Source organism: Gopherus flavomarginatus, chromosome 10 (genome assembly GCF_025201925.1).
Source record: "Gopherus flavomarginatus isolate rGopFla2 chromosome 10, rGopFla2.mat.asm, whole genome shotgun sequence".
Lineage (NCBI taxonomy): Eukaryota > Metazoa > Chordata > Testudines > Testudinidae > Gopherus > Gopherus flavomarginatus.
The window spans coordinates 11,568,880-11,594,008 of record NC_066626.1 but is presented as its reverse complement, the minus strand read 5'-3'; the positions used below and the strand labels follow the sequence as shown (position 1 = coordinate 11,594,008).

The window sequence follows — 25,129 nt, the reverse complement described above, 5'->3', positions numbered from 1 at the left end:
CTCACCCTGGTGTCTCTTGGATGCTCTGAGTGGGGTGGGGGTGGGACCGTAGTGACTGTGAGCTACTCAGAGCTTCCATTTAATTGGCTCCTCTCCCCCATGAATAGTGGGGCTGTGGCAGGGGCAGCAGGCGCTGAGTGGGGGGCTCTTGCTCTTTCAGGGGCTGGTGAGCTTCGAGGAGGTGGCCGTGTATTTCACTGCAGGGCAGGGGGCTCTGCTGGATCCTGCTCAGAGAGCCCTCTACAGAGACGTCATGCAGGAGAACTATGAAAACGTGAGCTCGCTGGGTAAGGATTCCTGTCCCCTCGCTTCTAAGAAGGGGAAATATGCAGAGTTTAGATTCACATCATACCCAGAATGCAATTTCTATCTGCCCTGTTTCAGCATTACCTGACTTGGTTTTGCCAGCTGGTGCCACAGCCTGGTCCCATCCCTTCCCCTAAGGCCCCAACACTGAGCCCCCACCCCAACTCCATTTCTCTCTGCTCCCCCCTCCTGGTGGCTCTGTCTAGCACCCACCCACACCCACGCACTCAAAGCGGCCCAGAAGGTTTTCCTGCCTCAGGGTAGGAAGGGTGTCCTAGTGCTTAAGGCACAGGCATAAGGCTCAGATGTTCTGGTTTTGATTCTCTGCTTTGCCACAGATTCCCTGCTTAGCCTTGAGAAAGTCACTTCACCTCTGGGTGCCCTACATCCCACCTTCCCAATGGGGCTCATGCTGACCCTGCCTCCTAGGCTAAATCCATTCATGCCTGTGTAGTGATACAGGCAATGGAGGTATCCAGGTTTTGGCATTCACAGCACCCCCTGACAAGGAGTTCCACAGGCTGACTGTACGTTGTGTGTAGCAATACTTCCTTTTGTTTGTTTCCCATCAGCTCTAAGACACCTGAAAGTGTATTTCCAGAATATAAAAATGTTATCACCTTTCTCCAATGGCAGTGCCGCCTTTCCCTATTAATTACTCAGGAAGTAGAAATCAACTCTTAAACACGGCAATCTATTTATACACTGCATTTGATATTTCACCAGCACAAATGAAAACACACTTCAGTTCAAGGTATAGTAAAGATTCAAAACATAAAAACACATTTAAAAAATTGAACTTATATTTACAAATGACTGATCTAAAAGCCTGTTTTAGCCTCTGGAAACTGTTCAGTTTTATAATGTGATATAGAAATCCTGAGTATGTATCTACAGTGACCCAACTGGATGAGTCTTAACCGTGCCTCAATGAAACTACAATATGACACGATACATCTTAAATGTTAAGAAGATTTGCCCTCTGAACAATGTCATTTCAAGGCACACTCAAATATTATGGAAGCTAGTAAAGTGATCTGTTCTAATTCTGTAAAAACAGATAGAACTAAGAGCACTCCAGGAATAGTTTAAAAAAATCCAGAATCCATAGACCAATTGAAGAAAGCAAACATTGTTATTTGGGGATTGCGAAGCAGAGCTCTGTACAATAACTTCCTCTGATTTCCATTGGGAACAACTGAAATAACTATTTCACCAAAATATGACTGAATTAGGCTATTATAGACTAAATAGAACTGAAATAAACTCTTTCACTGAAAATAAAACTGACCAGCTTTGTGGGAGAGACTTAAGGAGATCAGCATCATCAGGTCCCTTCTCTTGGCCAAGGCTTGCCAGAACCTGCTCCCCCTGACTCATCCTGTCAGCTGGGTGACAAGGAACTATTTCCCACAGACGATGCTTTGAGTGTCCCTCTGGTCCCCAGGCTGCTAGCACGGCTGCTGGCTGCGGCAGCTGGCAGGGGGATTTTGAAGTGGCACAGGCTCTCAGGCTCTCAGCCGGAGGGGGTGTTTGAGAACCTCATTAAAGACCTTCTGTGTGCAAAGGAGTGAGAGTGGACAGAATGATATAGCTCTGCCCTCCGGTTCCCTGCCACGGAGCAGCAGAGCTGGCACAAGGGGGAATTTACATTTCCCAGCTGCTGATTTCTGGAACAGCCCTATCAGCCAAAGCAAATTCTAGCTCTGCTCGCAGCTAAGGGCTTCTGGATCCTCCAGTGACAGAAGGGTGGGGAGCAGCAGTTCATTTTCCGACTGTGCTAGGAAACTCAGGGAGGAGCAGAAGCCCCTCTGCCCTGCCCAAATGGCGCCCTGGAAAGGGACCACCTTTACCTGCAGTAGGAGCCGGGCTAGGAATTACAGCCACACACTGCTGGCTCCATGGGTGGTGGGTGAACAGCTGGTGTGGGCAGGCTCACTTCCCCCACCCCTTCCACACCCACCAAATGGATTGGTTGGAAACTGTTAATGCTAGGACAGGCTGAGGGGGCCCTGCATTCGCAAGGGCTGATTTGTGGCTGCCACAGCTGATTATCCCGGTGGGTGCTGAGCACCCACTCGTTTTCCCACGATTGCTCCAGCCCCGGCACGCCCACGGAGTCAGCTCCTATGAACAACACCCCAACACACCCGTGACACACGCTGGCGCTCTGCCCTCCCCTGCCACCACTCTGGGAACAGCGCACAGGGGCAGCACAGCGCGATGTCTGACATCTTCTCTTTGCTAAGGGAAAGCCTGGATTTGGGTTCTGCATAATGACCCCTGGCCATCACTCAAACACTGAGCCTGCTCCATACAAACCAGCTCAGACGTGCAAGGTAATCCCACTCTGTAATCCTGCGGGGCCAGCCCTCTGGGTCCAGCCCTCAGGGAGGCCACACAAAGCCCTTAGCACTGCATTCAATTAGTGGGGAAATGAGCTGTCTTTAGAGCTCAGTCTGCTGGCTCTGGCTGGGCAAGAGTGAGTCTGTGAACCCGGCCTGCAGGCAGGGCAGGGCACCAACAGTTAGGGGCAGACTCTGCACACACTGCAACCCTTGTGGGTCAGCACCTCCCTCCCACCCGCCAGCGATCAGCTGTTCTGTGGCGGGCAGGAGGCGAGACAGAGGTGCGAAGAGGCAGGGGTGGAACAGGGGCTGGGCCTGAGGCAGAGTGGGGGTCAAGCACCCCCTGACAACTTGGTAAATGGGCGCCTATGGTCAGGGCAGAGTAACATAGTCTGGAAGCCCAGACCCTTAGTCAGGGCAGGGCATCAGGCAGTTAGGTGCTCTGGCAGGGGTGGGCTGGCAGGAGATAGGGGGACCCGAGCCAACCCTACTCCACCAGGGCCATGACAGTGGTGGAGTGGTCCACCACAGGATCAGCAGGGATCTGCCTGTCACACACCAGCATAGTATCCGGCCAAGGCCCAACCAGACTCATCTGGTTTCCATGGGCTACTTGCTACCTTCTCTGGGTTTGAGACCTCTGTGCTGTACGTGTCCTCGTGCCCCTGGGATCGGTGGTGAGCCATAGCCCCAGGCCGCTCCTGAGCACCTTGGCCAGCCGGTGGCTCTGGAAGCTCAGGCCGGTCCTCAGGCAGCAGAGCTGGGAGCTCCTCCATGGTCTCGTGCTCTGGCAGCGGCGGGGGAAGCATCCATCTTCCTCGGCAGCTCCTGTGCACGTAAACTGAGGATGCTTCTGGCGGAAGGGGGGCGTGGGTTTCCTGTTCTGCAGCCCAAGGGGTGGGCTGTGGTCCTCCCAGGACTAGGGCTGAGGCAGGCCACGCCTCCATGCTACATACTCCCTTCCCCTTCCCCTGAGTGTTCCTTCTGCGTCACTGTCTTCACTTTGTCTTTGATCAACCCTGGAGTCTACTAGCATGTGCGCCACCAGGCTGCTGACAGTCTCCATGACAACAGCACACTCTTGTGCACCTTCAGTGACACAACCAACAACACCCAGCACTGAGATGAGGCAGATTAGGTGTACATGCATCCAATGAAGTGAGTATTCACCCACGAAAGCTCATGCTCCAAAACATCTGTTAGTCTATAAGGTGCCACAGGACTCTTTGCTGCTTTTACAGATCCAGACTAACATGGCTACCCCTCTGATACTAGATGTTGATAGGCACTTTTCTTCCTACCACAGTCACAGCTCTACCGAGCTGCTCCAATTGATCCTCATGCCGTTCGGACACAGCTGGGAGGCATGCAGATACATGCTGGTTTTCCCATCTGTGGAACACAACAGAAACAGTGACATGTTCTCTCAGTCCTTCCTCGTGTCTATTGTAGAGTCATAGATTTTGTGGCCAGAAAGGACTATTCATCCATCCTGTATAAGACAGGCTATAGAATTTCATCCAGCTACTGCTGTATTGAGCTGAACACCTTGTGTTTGAACAAACCATCTTCCAGAAAGGCAGCCAGTCTTGACCTGGAGACTTCCTGAGATGGAGAAGATACCACCTACGTTCATAGTTTGTAAACCTTTACACCAGCCTTACTGAACTATTTCCCATGCTCAAGGTTTAAGGAAGGGCAGAGTTAAGATTGTGTTGCAGGTGTATTTAAACTTATAATTTCCTGATTTTCAAAGGTTTAAGTTTAGCTCCCATCCACATCCTGGGAGACATGAGGCAGCACTGAGCAGTGTTAATGGCATGAATGTAGTTCATGGGTATTTATTTACCTTGATTTTTAGTGGATTTTTTGCCAGTATAACTGTATCTACCTTAGAGCTTTTCCTGACCTAGCTATGATAGTTAGCGGTGTGATTTTTCATGCCCCCATCTGACAGAGCTATGCTAGCAAAACTTTTAAGTGTAGACCGGGAAGCCTGTGTGTGGATTTTAGACCACTTTAAAATGTGACTCTGAACCCAAATATTTTGTAATCAGCGGGCAAAACTTCCAAGGTGAACTTCTGCTGAATGCAAGAAAAAAGGACAACATGCGTTGTCTGAAAGGTAGCAGATATGGGGCTCAATCTCACATTCATGGGTGTAGCTCAGGTTCAATGACAACAGCCAACCCAAAGAAACAAGGGGGGGCACCTACTAACTGAGATCAATGCCAAGTGACTGAGCTCAGTCGGGGGGAAATCAGAACCATAGTTTCAGTCCCAGCTGTGTGCAAGCAAATGTTACCAGATCAAGATGATTTTGTAAAAAGCTACCTTATGTGTGGGGGCTGTATCTTAGGATCCTCTTTAACAAATCACCCCATATTTGGACCACAGACTCTTCCCTGAATGCCCATGAAAAATTTGTCCAGCAAATTTGAAGACATTCCGAAAAAACCTGTGGAATTTAGGGTAGTTAGAATAGTTGGTCTTTAACCAAAAAATATTTCTGTTGACCTAGCCATTGCCTCTGGGGGAGGTGGATGACCTGCACTGGCAGGAAAGCCCAGTGTCTACACCAGCTCCCTACAGCAGTAGAGTTGCAGTGTCTCAAGTGTAGACAAGCCCTGAGATACGACATTAAATGACACCCCTGTCCCACCTATTCCTCATTGCGCTGAATCCCACCAGCCCATGCTCACTGGTCCCGGGTCTCCTACAACTCTCCCGTTCTCTCCAGGTTTCTCTCTGGGATGACAAAGCAGGTCCAGTGTAACTTCCCCTCTGGCTGGAGCCTTAACTTCCTGGAACACGGAGTTCCTGTCTCTTTGTTTGAGGAGCCCCTTTGCTGAGCTGTGTCTGGCTGTGTGTGTTCCCAGCAGAGGTGGGGATAGTTAAATCCCTCATATGGAGAGTCTCCTGCATCTGAGGAGCTGCCCCCAGGATTTCACTGCTGTAAAATGGGCTGGGCTTAAACTGATAGAAATGTCCCATGAATTCCCCTGATCTCCCTTGTTTTCTTTCCCCTGAGCAGGGTGTCCAGTTTCCAAACCTGATGTGATCTCCCAGCTGGAACGAGGGGAGGAGCCGTGGGTCCCGGATCTCCAGGGCTGTGAGGAAGGGGAGATGCCGAGAGGTGCCTGTGTAGGTGAGGGATCATTAAACCAACTCAAAGCTCATAGTGCCTAAAGGAAACAGCTGGGAGTCCTTGAAAGCCTTGTGAGCTCTCGGGGTTCAGGAGCATCCCCAGGCGGCCTTGTATCCTCAGGGCAGCTGTTGCTCATGGCTTCCTGCACATCCTGACTGACACCTGGCAGAGCTCCCTCCCTGAGGGGATGTGGAGGCAGAATTGTTCCCCTCCTCTCTTCCCTATGGGGAAGAGTTTTGGAGAATTCAGCTACTAGGTTTCTTTTCTGTCTCTCCAGCTCTGATTTTGGCTTGTTTCCCCCTTTTCCATCCCTGTGTCTGAGGTTTCTCTCTCTGTCCCAGCAGGTGCTGGGATGGTGAGTGAGGAGAAGAAGCAGAATACTCAGCAGGAAAATTCTGAGCAAGTGGCATCACATGGGGGATTATCGCATGGCTCCAGAGGGAATGTGTCCAGGCATCGTGTGCAGGGGAAAGTCTGTGAGAGTCAGCACAGGCCAGAGAGAGGGCAGAGAAACCAGCCAGCGGAGAAAGTGGGTAACTCCATTAATTGTCAGGGAACTCACCAGGACCTCCTGGAAACCACAGCTCAGCCAAGAATACCTACAGGAGAGAGAAAAAACACATGTGCTGAGTGTGGAAAACATTTCACTAGCCACTCAGGCCTTTTAAAACATAAGAGAATCCACACTGGAGAGAGGCCCTATGGATGCAGTGTGTGTGGGAAAACCTTCAGTCAGAGCATTCACCTTATTCGACATCACAGGATCCACACAGGAGAGAAACCCCATGAATGCAGTGAGTGCGGGAAAACCTTCACTCTGAGCTCCACCCTTATTAACCATCAGAGGATCCACACAGGAGAACGACCGTATACATGTAGTGAGTGTGGGAAAAAGTTCACTCAGAGCTCAGGTCTCGTTAAACATCAGAGGATCCACACAGGAGAGAAACCTTATGAATGCTGTGAGTGTGGGAAAAGCTTTACCGACAGGTCAGACCTTATTAATCATCAGAGGATCCACACAGGAGAGCGACCGTATACATGTAGTGAGTGTGGGAAAAAGTTCACTCGGAGCTCAGGTCTTCTTATACATCAGAAGATCCACACAGGAGAGAAACCCTACAAATGCTGTGAGTGCGGGAAAAGCTTCATTCAGAGCTCAGCCCTTAATAAACATCAGAGGATCCACACAGGGGAGAGAACCTACGAGTGCTGTGAGTGTGGGAAAAGCTTCAGTCAGAGCTTTCACCTTATTCGACATCACAGATTGCACACAGGAGAGAAACCCTACAAATGCTGTGAGTGCGGGAAAAGCTTCACTCAGAGCTCAGCCCTTAATAAACATCAGAGGATCCACACAGGTGAGAGACCCTACGAATGTTGTGAGTGTGGGGAAAGCTTCTCTGTAAAGTCAGACCTTATTGAACATCAGAATATCCACATGGGAAAGATACCTCATCAGTGCTCTGATTGTGGAAAAACTTTCACACAGAGTTCATCCCTTAATGCACATCAGAGGATCCACACGGGAGAGCGCCCCTATGAGTGCTGTGAGTGTGGGAAACTGTTCAGACAGAAATCAACTCTAATTACACATCAGGCAAGGCATACAGGAGAGAGACCCTATCAATGCTGTGATTGCGGGAAAGGCTTCAGTGTGAGCTCAGACCTCATTGTGCATCAGAGAATTCACACGGGAGAGAGACCTTATAGATGCTCTGAGTGCGGGAAAAGTTTCACCCGGAGCTCACCCCTTAAAAGACATCAGAGTGTTCACAGGAGAGAGAGACAGCATAGAAACTCTGTGTAGGGCGGAGAAAAAAATTAAAAAAAACAAAACACATTTGCTAATTCCCACATAGTGACCTTTTGGTTTGTTTGCACCATGTGTGTCACTCTGTTCTCTCAGACCCCTCGTGTGTTGAACACTCGTGTCTTTTACAGGTCGCCCTTCTCTAGGTGAATCCCGTGGTCCTTTCTCATGTGAGTCACTGGAGTGTGTGTCCTTCCAGCAAGGAGTTTCCATCAGCCCGAGGTGGGGGAAATTGGGGTGACCACAAGTAGTCTCACTGAGTGAAAGGGGACTAGGTTTTTGTCTTCTACTCTAAGATTTCCCTTGGAGTCGACGTGCTCGAGGTAGCTATCCTGATGTAAACACACCATTCTGTTTGCAGTGCTGACATCGCCCAGGCACGGGTTGGGGTTAGCTGTCATCCTCCCCTTTGGCCTGTCCTCATGGACACCCATTTTCCTGGTCTGGACAATCCCTAAGCATCACGTTTATACTGTCACCCCAGTAGCAGAGCGATTGTTGTTCACCAAGTTCCCTCTTTGCTGACAAAATGTCTCCTTCCCAGTTGTGCTCACGCTGGTACAGGTTGTGCTGGGCAGCAGGTATTTTTACTTTTATCAGTTTCCTTATTGACAGTACATTTCAAGAGAGCAAAGAGGAGAAGCCGGAGTAGGACAAATGTTTCATTTCAGCCTCTGCAATGCCGGAAGGAAATGGGGTGAGTCGGAGGGATTTCCTCCTTCCCCATCACCATGCCCTCTCACTCCAGCAGTGCTGTCATCTGTGTGAGGCACAATGGAATTTTTCCACCTCTGTTCTACCCCTCCAGCTCCCAGAGAGTCTCTGCAATTAGTATCAATTTGATCCTAAATCTGACTCATTAGAGCTGGCAATGAAAATGTCCCAAACATGGTGAGGAATTCCAGTGGATCCCAAACACTGTGACATCTTTCTGAGTTTAAATCCCAGTTGCTGTCTATTGACGAAGCCACTTCTGGATTTGGGATTCTTTGCAGATGAGAAGGTTGGAATTTTTCCCTATTACGATGATGCTTCCCCCCGCCCCTCCCAATAACAACTCCATAATAACAAAGTGCTGTTGCTGAAGCAGGTTTGAATGGATCAGAGGCGAAAGCAATGGGTGAATCTTCTTTCCTGATTTCTGAGTCATCAGATATAACCTGATCTGGAATTTCATTTTTCATGGAAGAGAAAGTGACCTACACCGCTCCGTGTTTCTCTCTGTCTCCTGAAGACCATTTGGTCACATAATCGAATATCAGTTGTGTTCTCCAGGATGTAGCTCAGATTTATCAAGGACTTTCGGAGAAATGACTGTTGGCTAAAAGAGTCCTTCCTTAATTTATTGTTGTCTTTCCCCCCACCGCTGCATGATGACATTGCAGAAGCTCTAGTGCAGTTCACGCACCAGGAGAGGCTGCTCCAAGCCATTGGGCCCGCTGCCAAGAAAACAGGAGCGGGCTTAGGCCTCCATCCACTCTGAAATGGTAACAGCAGCAAACCCCTGATTGCAACTAACTGAAGTAACTGGGTGTGTGTGGGCTTTTTGGGAAACGCTTTCCCTGTCTGAGCTGACGTGAGAAAACAAGTACATGTGTGAACTTGCCCGTGATAGATGCTCAAATGTGGACTGAAATGAACTCTGTGTTGAAAGTGAGATAACTGCAGAATATCTATTTTTAATAAGTTTTCCCTCCTTTGGTGGCTTACAGGGATTCTGAGGCAGGAGTGTTTCTAGTCCCTAACTTACACCCTGTGCCACCAGATTAAAGAAACAAATTGGGCATGTTTGGAGAAGCCATTCCTCACTAACTCAGCTCAGATGTTGGGTGGTTTGGTAAAGGACTGTGTTCTGGAGGAATGGAAATGTACTGTGACCAAGGCCAAGGATTTGGAAGAACTCAGGCTGATATAGCAGACACCCACTACTTGATTGTTTGCCCCAGAGAAGGAAGCTGTGGTGATCTACAGTCCAGGTAAAATTGTTTGTTTCTAACACCACTCCCTAGTTCAGTGTCACTGATTACAGTCCCAGTGGATGCCAGGGCTGCACTGGAAAGTCCTTCACTATTTGGATCCAGAGTTCCATGATGCAAAGTGAATAATAGTTGATGCCTTTAGAGGGGACTTTCCTTCCCCAGCCTGATTGAGCACCAAGGACTTCCATTCTGTTAGAATGACAGTAACGGAGAAGGGACTGCATGTGTCAGGCTCCAGTTTCAGACAGCTGAAAGTACAAATGTTGAGTCCTGATTCTCTGCTTGCTCTTGTCACTTTGTTTTGCTCGTGTCTGTTGTAGTTGTACCACTCCGCCTCCACTTCCTGCTACTATGAACGATTGGCAGGAGAGAATATAGAGCCGAGGTCCTTTTTCTCATGATGCAAACCTTCCCACAGAGCGTGAGCCCCCTTCCACCAACACTTCTTTCAGAAGAACCAGAGATCAATGAACTCACAGATGTGGAAAGCTCCTAGGCTGGTATAGCCAACATTTACACAGTGCTCACTTGTTGGAAATGGGGCTTAAAATGAAACAAACATGATAAGATTTTATAATCTTTGACTATGTTCTCGTTCCCAGTGAAAATGGAATTAAACATGAAGTTCATTATTGCTTAAAGCCTAACTTAGTGATTTCCTGAATTATATTGGAACCCCGCGACTTCCATTGGTTCACTTTTTTTTTGTTAGTACTATACGAACTGATGGCCAATCCTGACAAGTTTTTTTGATGTCACATATCCCCTTTGGACTGGGGAGTTCTGACATAAAACATCACTCCAAGGCTGAGGTGGCGGAATGTCTAGGAGTAATAGCGTATAGGAGAACACAGACCCAGTCTAGAAGACAGTTATTTCTATTTCAAATGGAATTTTTTCTGACAAGCTCTAAAGTAAAATTAATAAGGCGACAAGTTGTGTAACCTTTTACCCAATTAGACAGTATGGGTCACTGAGTTCCTCTCGTCTCTGCAAGTGAAGATGTATGATGTCTGTCAGGAGATGTCCGTGATTCTTTTTATGAATGGCAATGGATGCATGAGGCAATAGGTAGTTTGTTCAGGTTTTTTTGTTTGTTTTGGCTATCCATTATATTTATGGCAACTGAGACCCTTTTTCCTTTTTTAAGGAAGTCCACTGTCACAGTTCAGCCTTTTAACCCTCAGGTAAGGCTAATGTAACTTCTAAACGGTCCTTGGATTTCTTTCATTTTGGAGATCTTTGGGGTTCAAACCTCCACAATGCTTGTGGTTCTCAACAGCCGATATTTTAAGAATATTGGTGGCGTTAATGGGACTTTTCCAAACTGATGATAACCCAAAGTTTGCCTCGCTTGAAATGGATCAGGTACCAATGTTTGTAAACAAAGCGTCCTTCGCTCCTCATATGCCCGGAGACTTCAGGGGAATGACTGTAATGTGGGGTGAGCTGGAATCCTCAACCATAAAGACCAGGGTAAAGGCCAGAAGCCCTTTTGCACCAGCAACCTGTCAAATAAAGATGGACATTCCAGGACACTGTGACTGATCCCCTCTGGGGAAGGAAGACATAATAGCAGCAGCAGGCTGTGCCAGCCTTGAGCTCTCTCCCCATACCTGAGAGAGCTTATGAATGTGGAGTACTGAGCCTGTGACCCCGTCACCTAGACCGCCGCTTTACCTCCTGCTCCATGGGAGTCCAAAAAGCTGCTGAGTTTCCATCACATGTCAATTTCAAGGTCTTATTGTTTGATTCTTACAAACTGGGTGTCATCCCAGCCTTTCTATTGTACTGCAGTGGGGCTCTGCACGTACCTCTGTGTGTGAACCCTGTCACATCCACGCAGGGAAGGAGCTAGAAAAAAATTCCCAAATCAAAATAACTCTAAATATTGCCCATCAAAACAATTGAATATGTGCTCCTCATTCTGTGAAAGTGTTCAAAGAACCTCAGCTGTCAGATAGATGATATCAAAATTCTGTGTATTAAGGTCTGTCTCTATTAATTCTGAGTAGTAAGGTCTGTCTCTACTAAGTTTTTTATCTTTGGAAGCCAGCAGGAGAAGGTTAGCCACATACTGATGAATTCGAAGAGGGAAGCTCTAAGGTTGTGGCTTAAATGTGAACAATCAATTGGTGTTAGTATTGAAATATTCGAGCGGCTCAGTGCGGATCAACTGCCTGAGTGAAATTCAGTAGCTGAGATGAATAACTAAATGCACAGCTGCCTCCTTGGTTTCTGTTTCAGGATTTTGAAGGGTTGATTTTCTGCTGTATTATTCTGATGATCTGGTTGAACGGATGACTTGGTTCCAAAGCAGGATCCTTGTTGACTGACTCATTTCCTGATCTGACCTGTACTGTGTACCCAAGAGCGAGCTGATGGTGCTGGTAGTAGTTTAGGTTCTTCATTTTGTGTGTTTTATATATTTCATCAAAATGAACAAAGATAGCAAGTCGTTTTCCAGTAAGCTCTCTTGGTCAGAACTGTTGAGAATCGGGGTGGTGATCAGCCAGTCCAACTTGGAGCCTCATTAGCTTCCTCTCTATTAACCCTTAGGTTCTCATATGGGAGAAGCTGGGCACCCATCTATGGTCTAACTGCATCCTAGGGGACTCAGAGCATTGCAAGGGAAAATGAGCTCCCCTACACAGGCTTTCAGGAGTGGGGAATGGGTGGAAAGGAGGTGGGCCAGGGGCAGTTTGTCTACCTGATGAGGGGATGGTTGAAGGGGGTATCTCTCAGTAGGATTGAGGGTGATGGTGGAGTTCTCTGCTATCACTGTCAGAGCCAGGTCCAGCTGGCACCCCCATCCGGCTTGCCCTGGGGTTGTCTGGTCAGGCCCAGCTGAGTTTGGGGGTCTGTTTTGAAAGGTTATAAACCAAGGTGAAAGGGACCAAACAATCCAGAAATGTGCTGAAGGGGGGTGGTTCTGGTATGCTTGGCTCTGTCCTCAGCATCGAGGCCTAGGCGGGGAGCGGAGGGGGCGGGCTGCAACTGCCCCCTCCCCAGACAGGTTCTCTCAGGCAGCTGCTGCATGACTCCAAATGGCCACCCTCAACCAGCATGAGAACCGGAAGCAGGGTCCCTCTGCTCAGCCCATGGTAGGAACACTGCCCATGCCCCTCCCCCTGCTGTGGTGCCTGTGGGGGGCCGGAGCTCTGAGCAGACACTGCAGTGCTCAGAGTCTCCCTGGACTGAGCCCGGCCCAGAGGCATGTGATCCCCACTCCTGTGGCCTCAACCCCCCAGGAACCAGCAGTGATGTTCCCTCTAACTTTTCCCATCCATCTGCGGAATGTATTTTGTTATGTGCACCAATATGATGTGTGGCGGGGCTGGGGCCAAGCGATTTGGAGTGTGGGAGGGGGCTCAGGGCTGGGGCAGCACATCGGAGTGCAGGGATGAGGGGCTCGGCTGTGGGGTGGGGCTGGGGATGAAAGGTTTGGGGTACAGGTTTCCTTTGGGCTGCAGCAGGGAGAGGCCTTCCCTTCCCTCAGCCCTCACCCCCCCCCCCCACACACACACCCTCGCTGCAGCATCTGGGATGCGGGAGGGGTGCCTCTTCGTGCCGCAGCAGCTCTGGGACTGGGAAGAGAGGCATGTCTCCTCACCGCACCACTGTGCCGGGGATGGGAGATTCGCTGCAGCCCTGCATGCCCAAGCTCTCCCATCACCTCTCCCCACTTCACCCATCCGCCTTCACCCATCCCCCACCTCACCCCACTGCCATCTTCCAGGCCCTCCTGTGGCCACACCCCTGAGTGCAGGGTGCACACCAGCACGGCTCTCCCAATTAGGTGCATGGCCCTTGGTGGTCTCCTACATGGCCGTGGAGGTGCGCACCTTAGAGGGAACGTAGGCGCATGTGATTGCCTGCTGGGGCTGGAAGTTTCCACCCGGAGGCGACACGGGGCGGTCACATCCCCATCCCCACATTGTACCCCTCCTGTATCAGCAGGTGTGAGTCATTTCTGCTGGGAGGGTTAGCTTGTCCCCTGCTGTAACCTTACCGGGGGGGGGGACACTGACTCCATGGCAGATGACCCCTCCCCCTTCCCATGGTGGGAGGGAAAATCCTTTACCCCCTTCTCCAGCTTTCTTCATTCTTCAGCTGCAAGAGGTTTCTAGGTTGTGTTAAATACACGGGTTGGCAGTCCCAGCCAGCTGGTGCTTGGAGCTGGCCGTGCTGAAGTGCAGGCTGCAGGGCCCTGCTGTAAGAACTTCACTGTCACCATTCAGGGCAATTGCACCTGGATCCCCCCTCCGTGGCCCACCAGCAACACCCACTCTTAGACTTCCAGCCTTCACCTCTGTTGGGGGGAGACACATCTCCCCCTCTCCTGAACAGGGTATTTCCAGGGTGCACTGGTCCCGTTTACATCCTGCACAGGCAACGTGGCACCAACGTCCCTCAGATGGGCAACCGGTGCAATGTCGTGATCACCCACACCTTCCGCCTCCTGATGTGCCCGGACCCGATGGTGAGGAGTATCGCCGAGATTGGGAGAGAGTGGGAGACCTATCCTCGCTCTGGTTTCGCACCCACAATGCCTCACAACAGCTAGGGAAGAGGATTGGCTGTTGCTGGATGTGGTGTGAGGAGCACCAGGAACTGGGACTCCTGGTACCGTGCATAAAGAGCTCAGACCAGCATAAAGAGCATCATCACCCTGACCACCAGAATGATGCTGGAGAGGACCCCGAAGGATGCCATCTGCTGTCACTATGCCGACAACTTAAAGCAGAAGCCAGACCAGGGCAAGGTTTTCCAGGTAACCAGCAAATGGGATGCCAGCAACCACTTCCTACCCAGGGGTAGCTTCACCTGGTTCGCTGACTGGTGGTTCATCCACAGGGCCCGGCTCAACTGCGTTCCCCTGAATGGAGCCATCCGCCATGGGAACTGACACAAGCGTTGCAGGAAGTGTGGCTACTCCAACGAGACCCTGCCCCACGTCATGTGTGGCTGCCAGCCCCACACCAAAGCCTGGCAGTAATGACACACTGCAATCCAGGACCGACTAGTCAAAGCCATCCCAACAACCCTGGGGGAGATCATCAAATGTGCCATCCCCGGAACGAACAGCCAGCTACGCCCAGATATCGTTGTGACCAGCGAAGAGCAGAGGAGAGTCATCATGGTGGCTGTCACAGTGCCCTTCGAGAATAAGACCTCAGCCTTCCACGGGACCCGATCTCAGAAGGTGGAGAAGTATACCCCACTGGCCTACACTGAGAGCCCAGGACTACAAGGTCCAAATCCATGCCCTGATCATTGGAGCCCTGGGCACATGGGACCCAACAGTCAGCTTGTGCTGAGAGCGTGCGGAGTCGGTCAGTGCTGCGTCCGGTTAATGGACCATCTGACGCCATCAGATGATCCAGGGACATGTACACCGAACATATCACAGGACATCGACAATACCAGAACGCGTGAACGAGAAAGCCAACAAGGGACACAGTGAGGGAAATAACCCATTTCCTTCCCCGACAGACTGTATCCATCCATAGAAGACCCACCAGATGCCGACAGATTGAGGGACAAACTCCGCCCATGTCCATATCCACTTTTCCGCTACTGACTCTGACTCTGTACGCTCTATGGGTGGTGTACCCAAGATCACTTATTCCCTACCACTTTTAAAAACTTAGATGCCTTAATCTGGAACAATTCTTGTTATGTACCCTATGTATCTCATCATCTTATAACCAAGACTTTTAATTTTTCATAACCCTATCCCCACAGTCCTCATCTGTCCTGGCTCTGAGCAGGGTCAGATGTCCCTGTGCCAGCAGCCAGTCCATATCACACGCTAACACCATGGCTGCACCTGTGGGCTGTTGGGTCTATTAGATTGTAATGGACTCTTGATAGCAGGGCTGGTTGCTCACTATTGGTGTGTGCAGTGCCTAGCACAATGGGGTCCCCATCTCGGGGCATTTAGACCCTACTGTAGAATGGACATATTGAGGAAAACAAGCCAGTGTGCAGAGATGCTGGAACAGTTTTTATAGTGGGGCTGCAGAGCTATTGAACCAAACTGTAAACCGTGTATGTAATGGAAACCACCTCTCTCCCACCCCTAGTTCCAGCACCTATGCCAGCGTGGTATGAATGGCCACTGATTGCTGTGGGAAAAAGTGGCTCCACTGCCTGACCACACCTGTCCCACGTGAGGGCTCTCTGGGGTCTCCCAATGAGCAGATGAGTCCCTGGCGATTTTACATGTTGGTGGCCCACCCCGATTGGCTTGATCCTCGATGCAAATGTCAGGGATGAATTCTGAGCAGGGTCACCCTGGGTCTGTACCCCCTGGGACCTGTAACATTTAAACCTCTCTCAGGGTATGTCATGAACATACAGCTAAGGGTAGCATAAAATCCCTCCTTTACCTGTAAAGGGTTAAGAAGCTCAAATAACCTGGTTGGCAGCTGACCAAAAGGACCAATAAGGGGAGAAGATACTTTCAAATCTGTGGGGGAAGGTTTTTGTTTTGTCTCTCTCTGTGTAGTCTCCCCAGGTCAGCGAGAAATCAAGACAGGGAAAATACATCTCCCAAAGTCATACCTGAACTAAGCATCTAAGATTACAAACTGTAAGTAATAGGAAGGAAATGCATTAGATTATCTTTTGTTTTAGCTTGTGAATTGTCCCTATGCTAAGAGGAACCATTATTCCCTTTTTTTTTTGAAACTTTAAAGTTTTGCCTAGAGGGGAATCCTCTGTGTTTTGAATCTTATTACCCTGTAAAATTACTTTCCATCCTGATTTTACAGAGGTGCTTCTTTTACCTTTTTTTCTTTATAATAAAGTTCTGTTTTTTAAAGAATCTAATTGGTTTTTTAATGTCCTAAAAACCCAAGGGTCTGGCCTGTGCTCACCTTGTTAACCTATTTGATTGGCATATTATTCTCAAGCATCCCCAGGAAGAGGGGTGAAGGGGTTTGGGGGAATATTTTAGGGAAACAGGAACTCCAAGAGGTCCTTTTCCTGAATCTTTGTCTACTCAGTTGTGGCAGTAGTACACATCCAAGGACAAGGAAGGATTTGTGCCTTGGGGAAGTTTATAACCTAAGCTGGTGGAATATACGATTAGAGGGTCTTTCATGCATGTCCCCACATCTGTACCCCAGAGTTCAGAAGGGAGGGAACTCTGACGGTACGTCTGCACTGCTGGTGGGAGCGAGCTTTGCCGTGGGTGTAGACAGACACAGGATAGCTCTGCTTGAGCTAGTTCACTAAAACTAGTGGTGTAGCTGGGGTAACCCAGGCAGCAGCTCGGGTTACCTGCCTGAGAATAAACCTGCCTGGACCCCCTGGCTACTTACTTGGGCAGCTAGCTTGAGCCACTGCCCACGCTACCCCCTACTACACTGCTGTTTTTATTGCACTAGTGTTAGTCACTCAGGGCACGCTGCACCCAGCCGTGCGGCTCCTGCCAGGCCGTGCAGTGGTCAGTGTGAACCAGACTGTGCCTGTGACTCTCCCTAGCCTGGGACAGCGGCCAGCACTGGCCAGGAAGGGAGCCAGACCAAGGCTCCAGGGCACAGACTCACAACCTCCCCAGCACCCTGCACTGTGATTCCTGTTGACAGAGCTCTGGATGGAGGTGAAGCACCCACTGCCCTGTAAGACTATGAAGTGTAGGAAGACTAGAGAACAGGAATTAGAAACCCTGCAGGCCCTGGGTCTGAGTTAGTGATGAAGCCAGTTACAAGACATTGCTGCCTCCATTGTGATCTACGATCCTGGGCTGAGCAGCTGCTGCTCTCACCGGTGTGGTTTGTGCCAAGGAAAGGCCTTCATTAAAGCCCCTTCTGTGCCCAGCCTGGTAGGGAGGAGGGTTCCTGTGACTGGAACTAGCCCCCTAGGGCAGCCCCAGGTGCTGTTGACACCAATCCCTGAGCTAGAGGCTTTAGGTAATGAGGGAGACCTGGGGGGAAGTGCTGGGCCGGGCTGGAAGGTGACTGCACAAAGGGCCCTGAGAGCCTTAGATCTCACTACCCCAGGGAATGTGTCCCCTTATTGTTCATGCACCTGAGGAAATTTGCTGAGCTGTGCGAACATCATGAAGCTGCTGCCCTCACCGAGGTCTCAGCTCTGGCCAGGATCAGCCCAGGGGGAGCTACAGGGAGACCCAGGGAAGAGGAGGCCTAGGGAAGAGGAGGCCTGGAGGGAGCTGCCTACAGAAAGCAGGTCTCTGCCAGAAGGGATCAGAAAAAGTCCCAGGCAGGAGGTACCCGGAAGGCTTGGAGGCAGGAGGCAGGAGGTGATTTAAACACAGTCCCTGACTGCATCACTCAGGCTCCCTGGGCTGGGGACCACAGGAGAGGGTGGGCCTGGATCCCCCTACCACCCCGGGATGGATATGGGTAGAGAATGCTGAGAACCCTGACCGAGAGGGAACAGGAACAGGAATAGTAGACTTTGCCTTTGTGTTCCTGCTGTAACTTACTTTATTTCTACTCTGCTGAAGTAAGAAGACAAGAAACCTGTACAGGGGGGAGCAATGGAAAAGGGGGCAGGAGAGACCCTGAGACAAAGGCCTAAATCCCTGGGACAAAGGCCCCCCTAAAGGGGCCAGCAGCACTATGGGTGGGGCCAGACTCCTCTCAGACCCGAAAGTGAAGAGACTAAGTCAGCTGGAGGACTGGAGCTACAGACAAAGACTGACAGATCTAGGTTCCATCCCTGAACCAACAAAGGGAAACCGAGGCAGGGACAGACACAGTTCAGCTGAGCACTGACAGGGTTCCTACAGCACTAAAGTCCCTCAGTTATAGGTGCCTGTTGATACAGATACAATTAATGGTTATTAGTCATTTAGACATTTTGAAACTCCTACGAGGCATCTACCTGCATCTTTAGGTGCCTACCTACTCTTAAATGGTGGCCTTACATGACATGACTGAGAGGGGAAGTTAGTTTCATTCTGTCAGTTCAAACAGATTTTATTTCTGCTTATTCAACTGCAAAACACCTGGGAGAAAAGATCTGCTTGTTCCAGATTCAGCCCCTCCATCTCAAATGAGAAACCTTCTGATATATGTGGAGATCTCCAACCAGCCCCAGAAGCAGCGGAGAAGACCAGGCTCCACTGCCTGGAGGCTGCTGGAGAGAAACAGACAAACGACAGAACAGTTCTTTTCAGGATGGAAAAGCTCCAGGATCTTGTCAGGCCTCGCCTATGCCCCAAGAGACGCATAATGGGGCTCAGCCCCCTAGTTATTCTCCCCTCTTTGGATCAGCTTCAGGAAGGGCCAGTTTATAAATTACTGGACATGAGTCGTCACCTAGAGTTTTTGCCATTTTTTTTCATTCGCACATTTGATAATAAAATCACCTCAGGTTTTGTCACAAATACTAACAATAAAGATATCTCCAGTTTTGCCCCTTTTTGTCTCTAATTATCAAATATGGTGATTAAAGTCCCCTCAGATTTCCCTTTGCTCACAAACTGTTGAATATTTATCTGTCACCCCCCACCCCCAGGTTCTGCCCCATTTCCCCTAACTCTCAAATATCCCCAAATGAAACTGTCCTGCCCCAGGCCCCCCGTCCCAGTTGCTGCCCCCTCCCAGCCCAGCTCCCCTCCCCCAACCAAATGCCAGTTACCTGCCCCTCCCCCACTGCTGCCCCTCCCCCACTGCCATGCAAAGCCCAGCTCCATGTACCCTGGGCTCCATCATAGATCTCAGATTCAGCCCTGGCCAGGCCCCAGTAAGCATCACAGCCCCCTTTATGGTCAGGGGTTACAGCCCCCCCGCCCTGATAATGCGGCGTCGCCCCGGGCTCCCTGCTGCCCACACCAATGGCAGGGCCTATGGACCCAGCAAGTCTCAGGTAGTGACTTGAGTGTGGATGGAAAGTTCCCTTGGATTTCGCCCTTTTCTTTCTGATAACCCATCAATGACCACCACCCCTCCAGATTTCCCATTGAATGCCCAAATTAGATGTAAAACACCCTTCAGCTAGGCCCCGTCTCTCTTGTTACTGGCAACTGATATAAAAGCTCCTCAGATTGTGTCACTTTCTGTCTAATTCTCAAATACTGATGGAAAACCCTCTGCGGCTTTGGGCTCCCCAGTCCGTCTGCTGCCACGTCTTGCTCTGGAGGGAAACTGTTGCCCCAAGTCATTACCCCAGTGCGGGGGAGGGGAACTAAACCCCCAAAGGATCAACTTTCCCCTCAGGTCTGAGCATCAGATTGTTTCCCCCTGTAAATCTCACTCATAACTGAACACTGAGGGCAAATCTCCGGGTTTGCTCTTTCTCACATAATTACCCGTTACTGACAGAAACTCCTCTCCAGTTGGGATTTTTCCCTCACATGTTTTAAGTGCAGCAACGTCTCCTTTTTTGGAGGGAGGCTGTTGCCCTGTATCATTCTCCATGTCAGGGTGTTGCAGGGGGAAGGGATCAAACCCCGCCCCAGTGATCAACTTTCCCCTCATGTCTCTGATTCAAATAGTTTCTCCCTTTACACCAAATAAAACCGACATGTTGCTGAAGAACGTGACTCTCCCCGTAGTTAATGAACATCAGAGCGAGGAGCCTCCCCCAGCTGCTAAGGCAGAGCTGGCCAGTCCCTGAAAAGCTGTTTTACTGCCCCACATGAGGTGGAGAAGGGGGGTGTTAAGGGGCCCACCCCCACCCCAGGGGGCTGCTCTCTGCTTCACTGCCCCTGTTCGCCTGGGCAGGACCCAGAGTGGCCACAGACTCCTGCCTCGGCCCCTCACATTCCCCTTCCCTCTGTCACCACAAGCTCAGGACAAACGGCCTTGGGTGGGTGGGTGAGGGGCATTTCCCCCAGGGCTCAGACAAAACCCCTGCGTGAGGGGAACGTGGGGGTTGTTCTGTGCCAACAACGGGGCATGGCTGGGTCACTGGAGGGGAACGGAAGAGCCAAGTCCCCTCTGAGACTGCCCGGCCCCAGTTTGCCCAGTCCCAGCTGCTGATCCTCCCCCACTGCTGCCCCCCAACCACCATGGGACCTTCTGGCTCCATCCCCCTCCCTGCCCCTGTTCATGCAGTGTCCGTGTCCCCCATGGCTCCTGTGACGGGTTGCCACCTGATGTGCTGAGACTACCTTGGATCCCGTTTTCCCTGGCAGCTTGGGACTTCACTACCCTGCCTGGTTGTGCCAGACACGCTAACCTGCTACAAACACAGACCCAGGTCTGAACCACGTCCCCCAAAAGCTGCAGGCTTAACTGAAAACAGCTTAAGAAGTGCTCCTGTCTTCAACACCCAGATACCCAGTTCCCAATGGGATCCAAACCCTAAATAAATCTGTTTTACTCTGTCTAAATCTTATACGGGTAAAACTCATAAATTGTTCGCCCTCTATAACACTGATAGACAGATGTGCACAGCTGTTCCCCTCTCCCTCCAGATATTACTACTTGCTCTGGGTTAATTAATAAGTAAAAAGTGATTTTATTAAATATAAAAAGTAGGATTTAAGTGGTTCCAAGTAATAACAGACAGAAAGTAAATTACCAAGCAAAATAAAACAAGGTAAATAAAACAAGATAAAACAATAAAACAGGTAAATCTCACCCTCAGAGATGTTCCAATCCAGTAAGATTTTACAGACTAGACTTTCTCCTAGTCAGGGTCCAGCAATCACTCACCTCCTGTGGTTACTGTCCTTTGTTCCAGTTTCTTTCAGGCATCCTTTAAGGTGGACAGGCTATCTCTTGAGCCAGCTGAAGACCAAAATAGAGTGGTTTCCCAGGGCCTTATATAGTCTTTTTCTTGTGGGTGGAAACCCCTTGTGTTTTCCTGTGCAGAATCACAGCTACAAGGTGAAGTTTTGAAGTCACATGGGCAAGTCACATGTCCATGCATGACTCAGTTCTTTACAGGCAGACACCATTGTTTACATGTTGGTTTCAATGTTGCCAGGAAAGCTCAGATGTGGACTAGTGTCTCTCAAAGTCCATTGTTAACCAATCACTCCCAATTACTCGAATAACCCCTTCACACTATGTTGACCAAATCTGCCTTATAGATTTTAGGACTGGAAAGGATCTCGAGCGGTCATTAAGTCCAGTCCCCTGCCCTCATGGCAGGACCAAATACTGTCTAGACCATCCCTGATAGACATTTATGTAATCTACTCTTAAATATCTCCAGAGATGGAGATTCCACAACCTCCCTAGGAATTTTTTTCCAATGTTTAACCACCCTGACAGTTAGGAACTTTTTCCTAATGTCCAGCCTAAACCTCCTTTGCTGCAGTTTAAGCCCGTTACTTCTTGTTTTATCCTTAGAGGCTAAGGTGAACAAGTTTTCCGCCTCCTCCTTATGACACCCTTTTAGATACTGGAAAACTGCTATCATGTCCCATCTCAGTTTTCTCTTTTCCAAACTAAACAAACCCAATTCTTTCAGGCTTCCTTCATAGGTCATGTTCTCAAGACCTTTAATCATTCTTGTTGCTCTTCTCTGGACCCTCTCCAATTTCTTTACATCTTTCTTGAAATGCAGTGCCTAGAACTGGACACAATACTCCAGTTGAGGCCTAACCAGCACAGAGTAGAGTAGAAGAATGACTTCTCGTGTCTTGCTCACAACATACCTGTTAATGCATCCCAGAATCATGTTTGCTTTTTTTGCAACAGCATCACACTGTTGACTCATATTTAGCTCATGGTCCGCAATAAACATTTGATCCCATTCTGCCATACTCCTTCCTAGACAGTATCTTCCCATTCTGTATGTGTTAAACTGATTGCTCCTTCCTAAGTGGAGCACTTTGCATTTGTCTTTGTTAAACTTCATCCTGTTTACTGCAGACCATTTCTCCAAATTTTCCTACAGCAAACACTTTAAATACAAACATAAAGCCATAACTTCAGATATGACAGAGTGCTGTGAAATCCCTTTGAGTTGTCCCTCCCCCGAATCATTAGAACAACAGCAACTCCTCCCTGTTTTGGAGGGAAACAGTTGCCCTGGCCTTAGATTTTGCATTTCTCCATTTAATTATTAAATATTAACATAAAACCTCCTCAGATTTTGCCAATGACATGCTCAGTAGGGAGCACTGGGCAATGGCATGTTAAGAGAGGCAGGAACAGGGATAGAGTTAGAAGGTCCCTTGTTCAGCTGGGGGGGGAGCAGTGGGGAAGGGGCAGGTGATTGACAGTTGGTGCTTGAGATACCTGCGTTGGGTTCATTATTTGATAATTTGGGGAAATAGGGCACAGTCTGCAGAGGATTTTATATCAGTATTTAATATTGATATAAGCAGTTGGAAGTTTAAACTGGTCAGTCGGTGTCTGGCCAACTGCCCCGTTAGCAGCCGGGTGTTGCTGCTCCTCCATGTTCTGTTCTGGTCAGTCTGTAACCCTTCTGCCAGTTGAAGTGGGCAGCGAGAAGGGCAGGTTCAATACCTAGGGGGTTCCTTTTCAACAGTGCAACCAGAACCAGCTCAAGCCCCCACCCAGGAACCTGGAGAAATGTCACTGTACCGGCTGTAAGCAGGGTCTGAATGAATGCTTCCCTGACAGCTACTTGGGAGAGGGAAAGACTTGGGTGTGTTTATGGAAATACAGTTTGCTCCTACTCTGCTTACATATTCAACAGATAGAGCTGTGTCAAAGTGATCAGCTTTGGCTGGCGTTGGGTTACAAATCACCTTAGTATTGAATGCAGGGGTAGTGAAACATGGTTACCAGTGTTGTAATTATTGTGGGAATACACAGAAGCAGGAGCTGCTGGGTACAAAGCAGCGCAAGGAGGGGTCCGGTGTGTGGCTGTACAGGAAGGTGCCCAGGCAAAGGACATGGAGCTGAGGAGGAGCCGTGTGGTCAGATGAACATGTGGTGAGAACCAGAGCCAAGCTGCCCGGGCCCCTTCCCATGCATGGGTGCCATTTATTCATCCTGGGCCCCTCGCTCACACAGCCCTGGGACTGGGCTCTCACTTCCCTTCCTCTGGCCCAGCTACCAACTCCTTATCCCCAGCTCTCCTCACACCCTACCCCTCCCTCCACAGCACTGGCACCAGTGCCCCCCACATGGCTGAGTTTCCAACCCATCACAGATCCCTTTGAACTTCTTCAAAGTCCTCTCTAGGCCTGACTAACTTACATAATTTTGTGTCATCTGCCAATATCCACCTCACTGTTCAGCACTAGTTCCAAAGAGTTGATAAGCATCTGTTGTATATACCATAGCAGGATAAAGAGGTCTTGTATATTGATTCCGGTTCCCTAGTTGAATGCAGAACATGACACGAGATTTCCAAGCTTCTGCAACCATTTGTAATGTCTATTGAGGATGTACCACGTGGTCCTGTCAGATTTCAAAGGCACTTCCTGAAAAGCTGAAAGAAAGAGAAAATGGGTTGAAAACCCCATGGCGCTGATGTGACTGGTGCCTAGGAAACCTCCCCTTCAGATGGTCATTGCCACATGCTATTAGCTACCCAAGAGTCTGGGGGTACAACAACTCAGCTACTCCCAAATAGCCCTGGACAGAGAGGAGACCCCGTTCTTGAGTAACTTCCCCCTCCGCTGGCATACACACAGACAGTTGGGGGCTCTTGTTCTTTGGGTGGAACAGGAAAGTGACAGCAGCAGCGGTGTTAAACTATCAAACATTTAGGCTCCTAACATCTACTGAAATCCTTTGTGGTCATGTGCCTTCATTCCTTAAGAGCTCACAGGGAAAAGTGTTTCCCATGTGCACTTATGGGATTTCCTATGAGCAGATAAACAATTTCTCAGTGAATTTCCTTGGCCTTCAATCACTCCATTACAGGGAGGGCAGGTGATGAATCTTTCCCTACAGAGGGTAATTGTCATCATCATCACCCTTAATAATAACAACAGCCCTTTTCAATTCTGTCAGGCCTTCCTTTGGAGACATTGTGACCTTTATGACAACAGTCTCTCCACACAGCTCTAAGGCTACATCTATTCTAGGAGCTAGGGATGGAATTCCCCTGCTCCCGTACACATATTGTGGCACCTCAATGAAAGCTCGCGTGACCATCCTTCTTCCTTAAACACTGTCCTTAGACAGAGAGGGACACATTCAAACCTGTGTTCAGGCCCTGTGCTGCACCCCTGAACTTCCCACAGAGGTCCTAACATACAGAGGTATTTCCTTACCTTCATACAGGTGGGAGATGCCATCTTCATTCACTGTTTCAGACAACAAGTCGCAGTAATGGTGGATAGTATTTCCTAGACAGACAATTAATCTCATTACTTTTCAAATCCTTTACTGAAAACTGCTAAAGATGCAGCCATTCCCCTAAGACAGCCCTTGGGAAATTAAATACATTCCTTACATCTGTTCACAAAGCACATTAGATAAAGCATCAGAAGCCTAGAAGTCACTGAGAGACTGATTTCCAAAGGAAACTGAATTCACATCATGCTGGTTTCCCCTAGGCGCAGCCAAAGAGTTGTTGTGGGCAGGGGAAGTTGGTGTAGTCGATAAGCTAAGGGCATGGCTACACTTGCAGATGTGCAGCACTGTGAATTAAACCAGCCCTCAAAGACCGCAGCAGG

The 25,129-nt window shown here is 49.5% G+C and overlaps 1 protein-coding gene across 8 annotated transcripts in view; it reads left to right on the top strand.

Moving 5' to 3' along the window:
• LOC127030137 (zinc finger protein 883-like) overlaps positions 1–25,129 on the top strand; it is a 40,835-nt gene that overhangs the window by 1,984 nt on the left and 13,722 nt on the right. For 5 of the 8 annotated variants that reach the window (XR_007768304.1, XR_007768301.1, XR_007768299.1 and 2 more), the window contains exons 3-5: positions 161–287; positions 5,689–5,802; positions 6,144–9,591. Coding sequence is in view for 1 of the 8 variants with exons in the window: in XM_050916167.1 (XP_050772124.1) it covers positions 161–287; positions 5,689–5,802; positions 6,144–7,612 (1,710 nt within the window). In the remaining 7 variants the exon portion in view is untranslated. Of the gene's footprint in view, positions 1–160; positions 288–5,688; positions 5,803–6,143; positions 16,427–25,129 lie in introns of those variants that run through there. The other 3 variants (XR_007768300.1, XR_007768298.1, XM_050916167.1) reach the window with 3 other exon arrangements.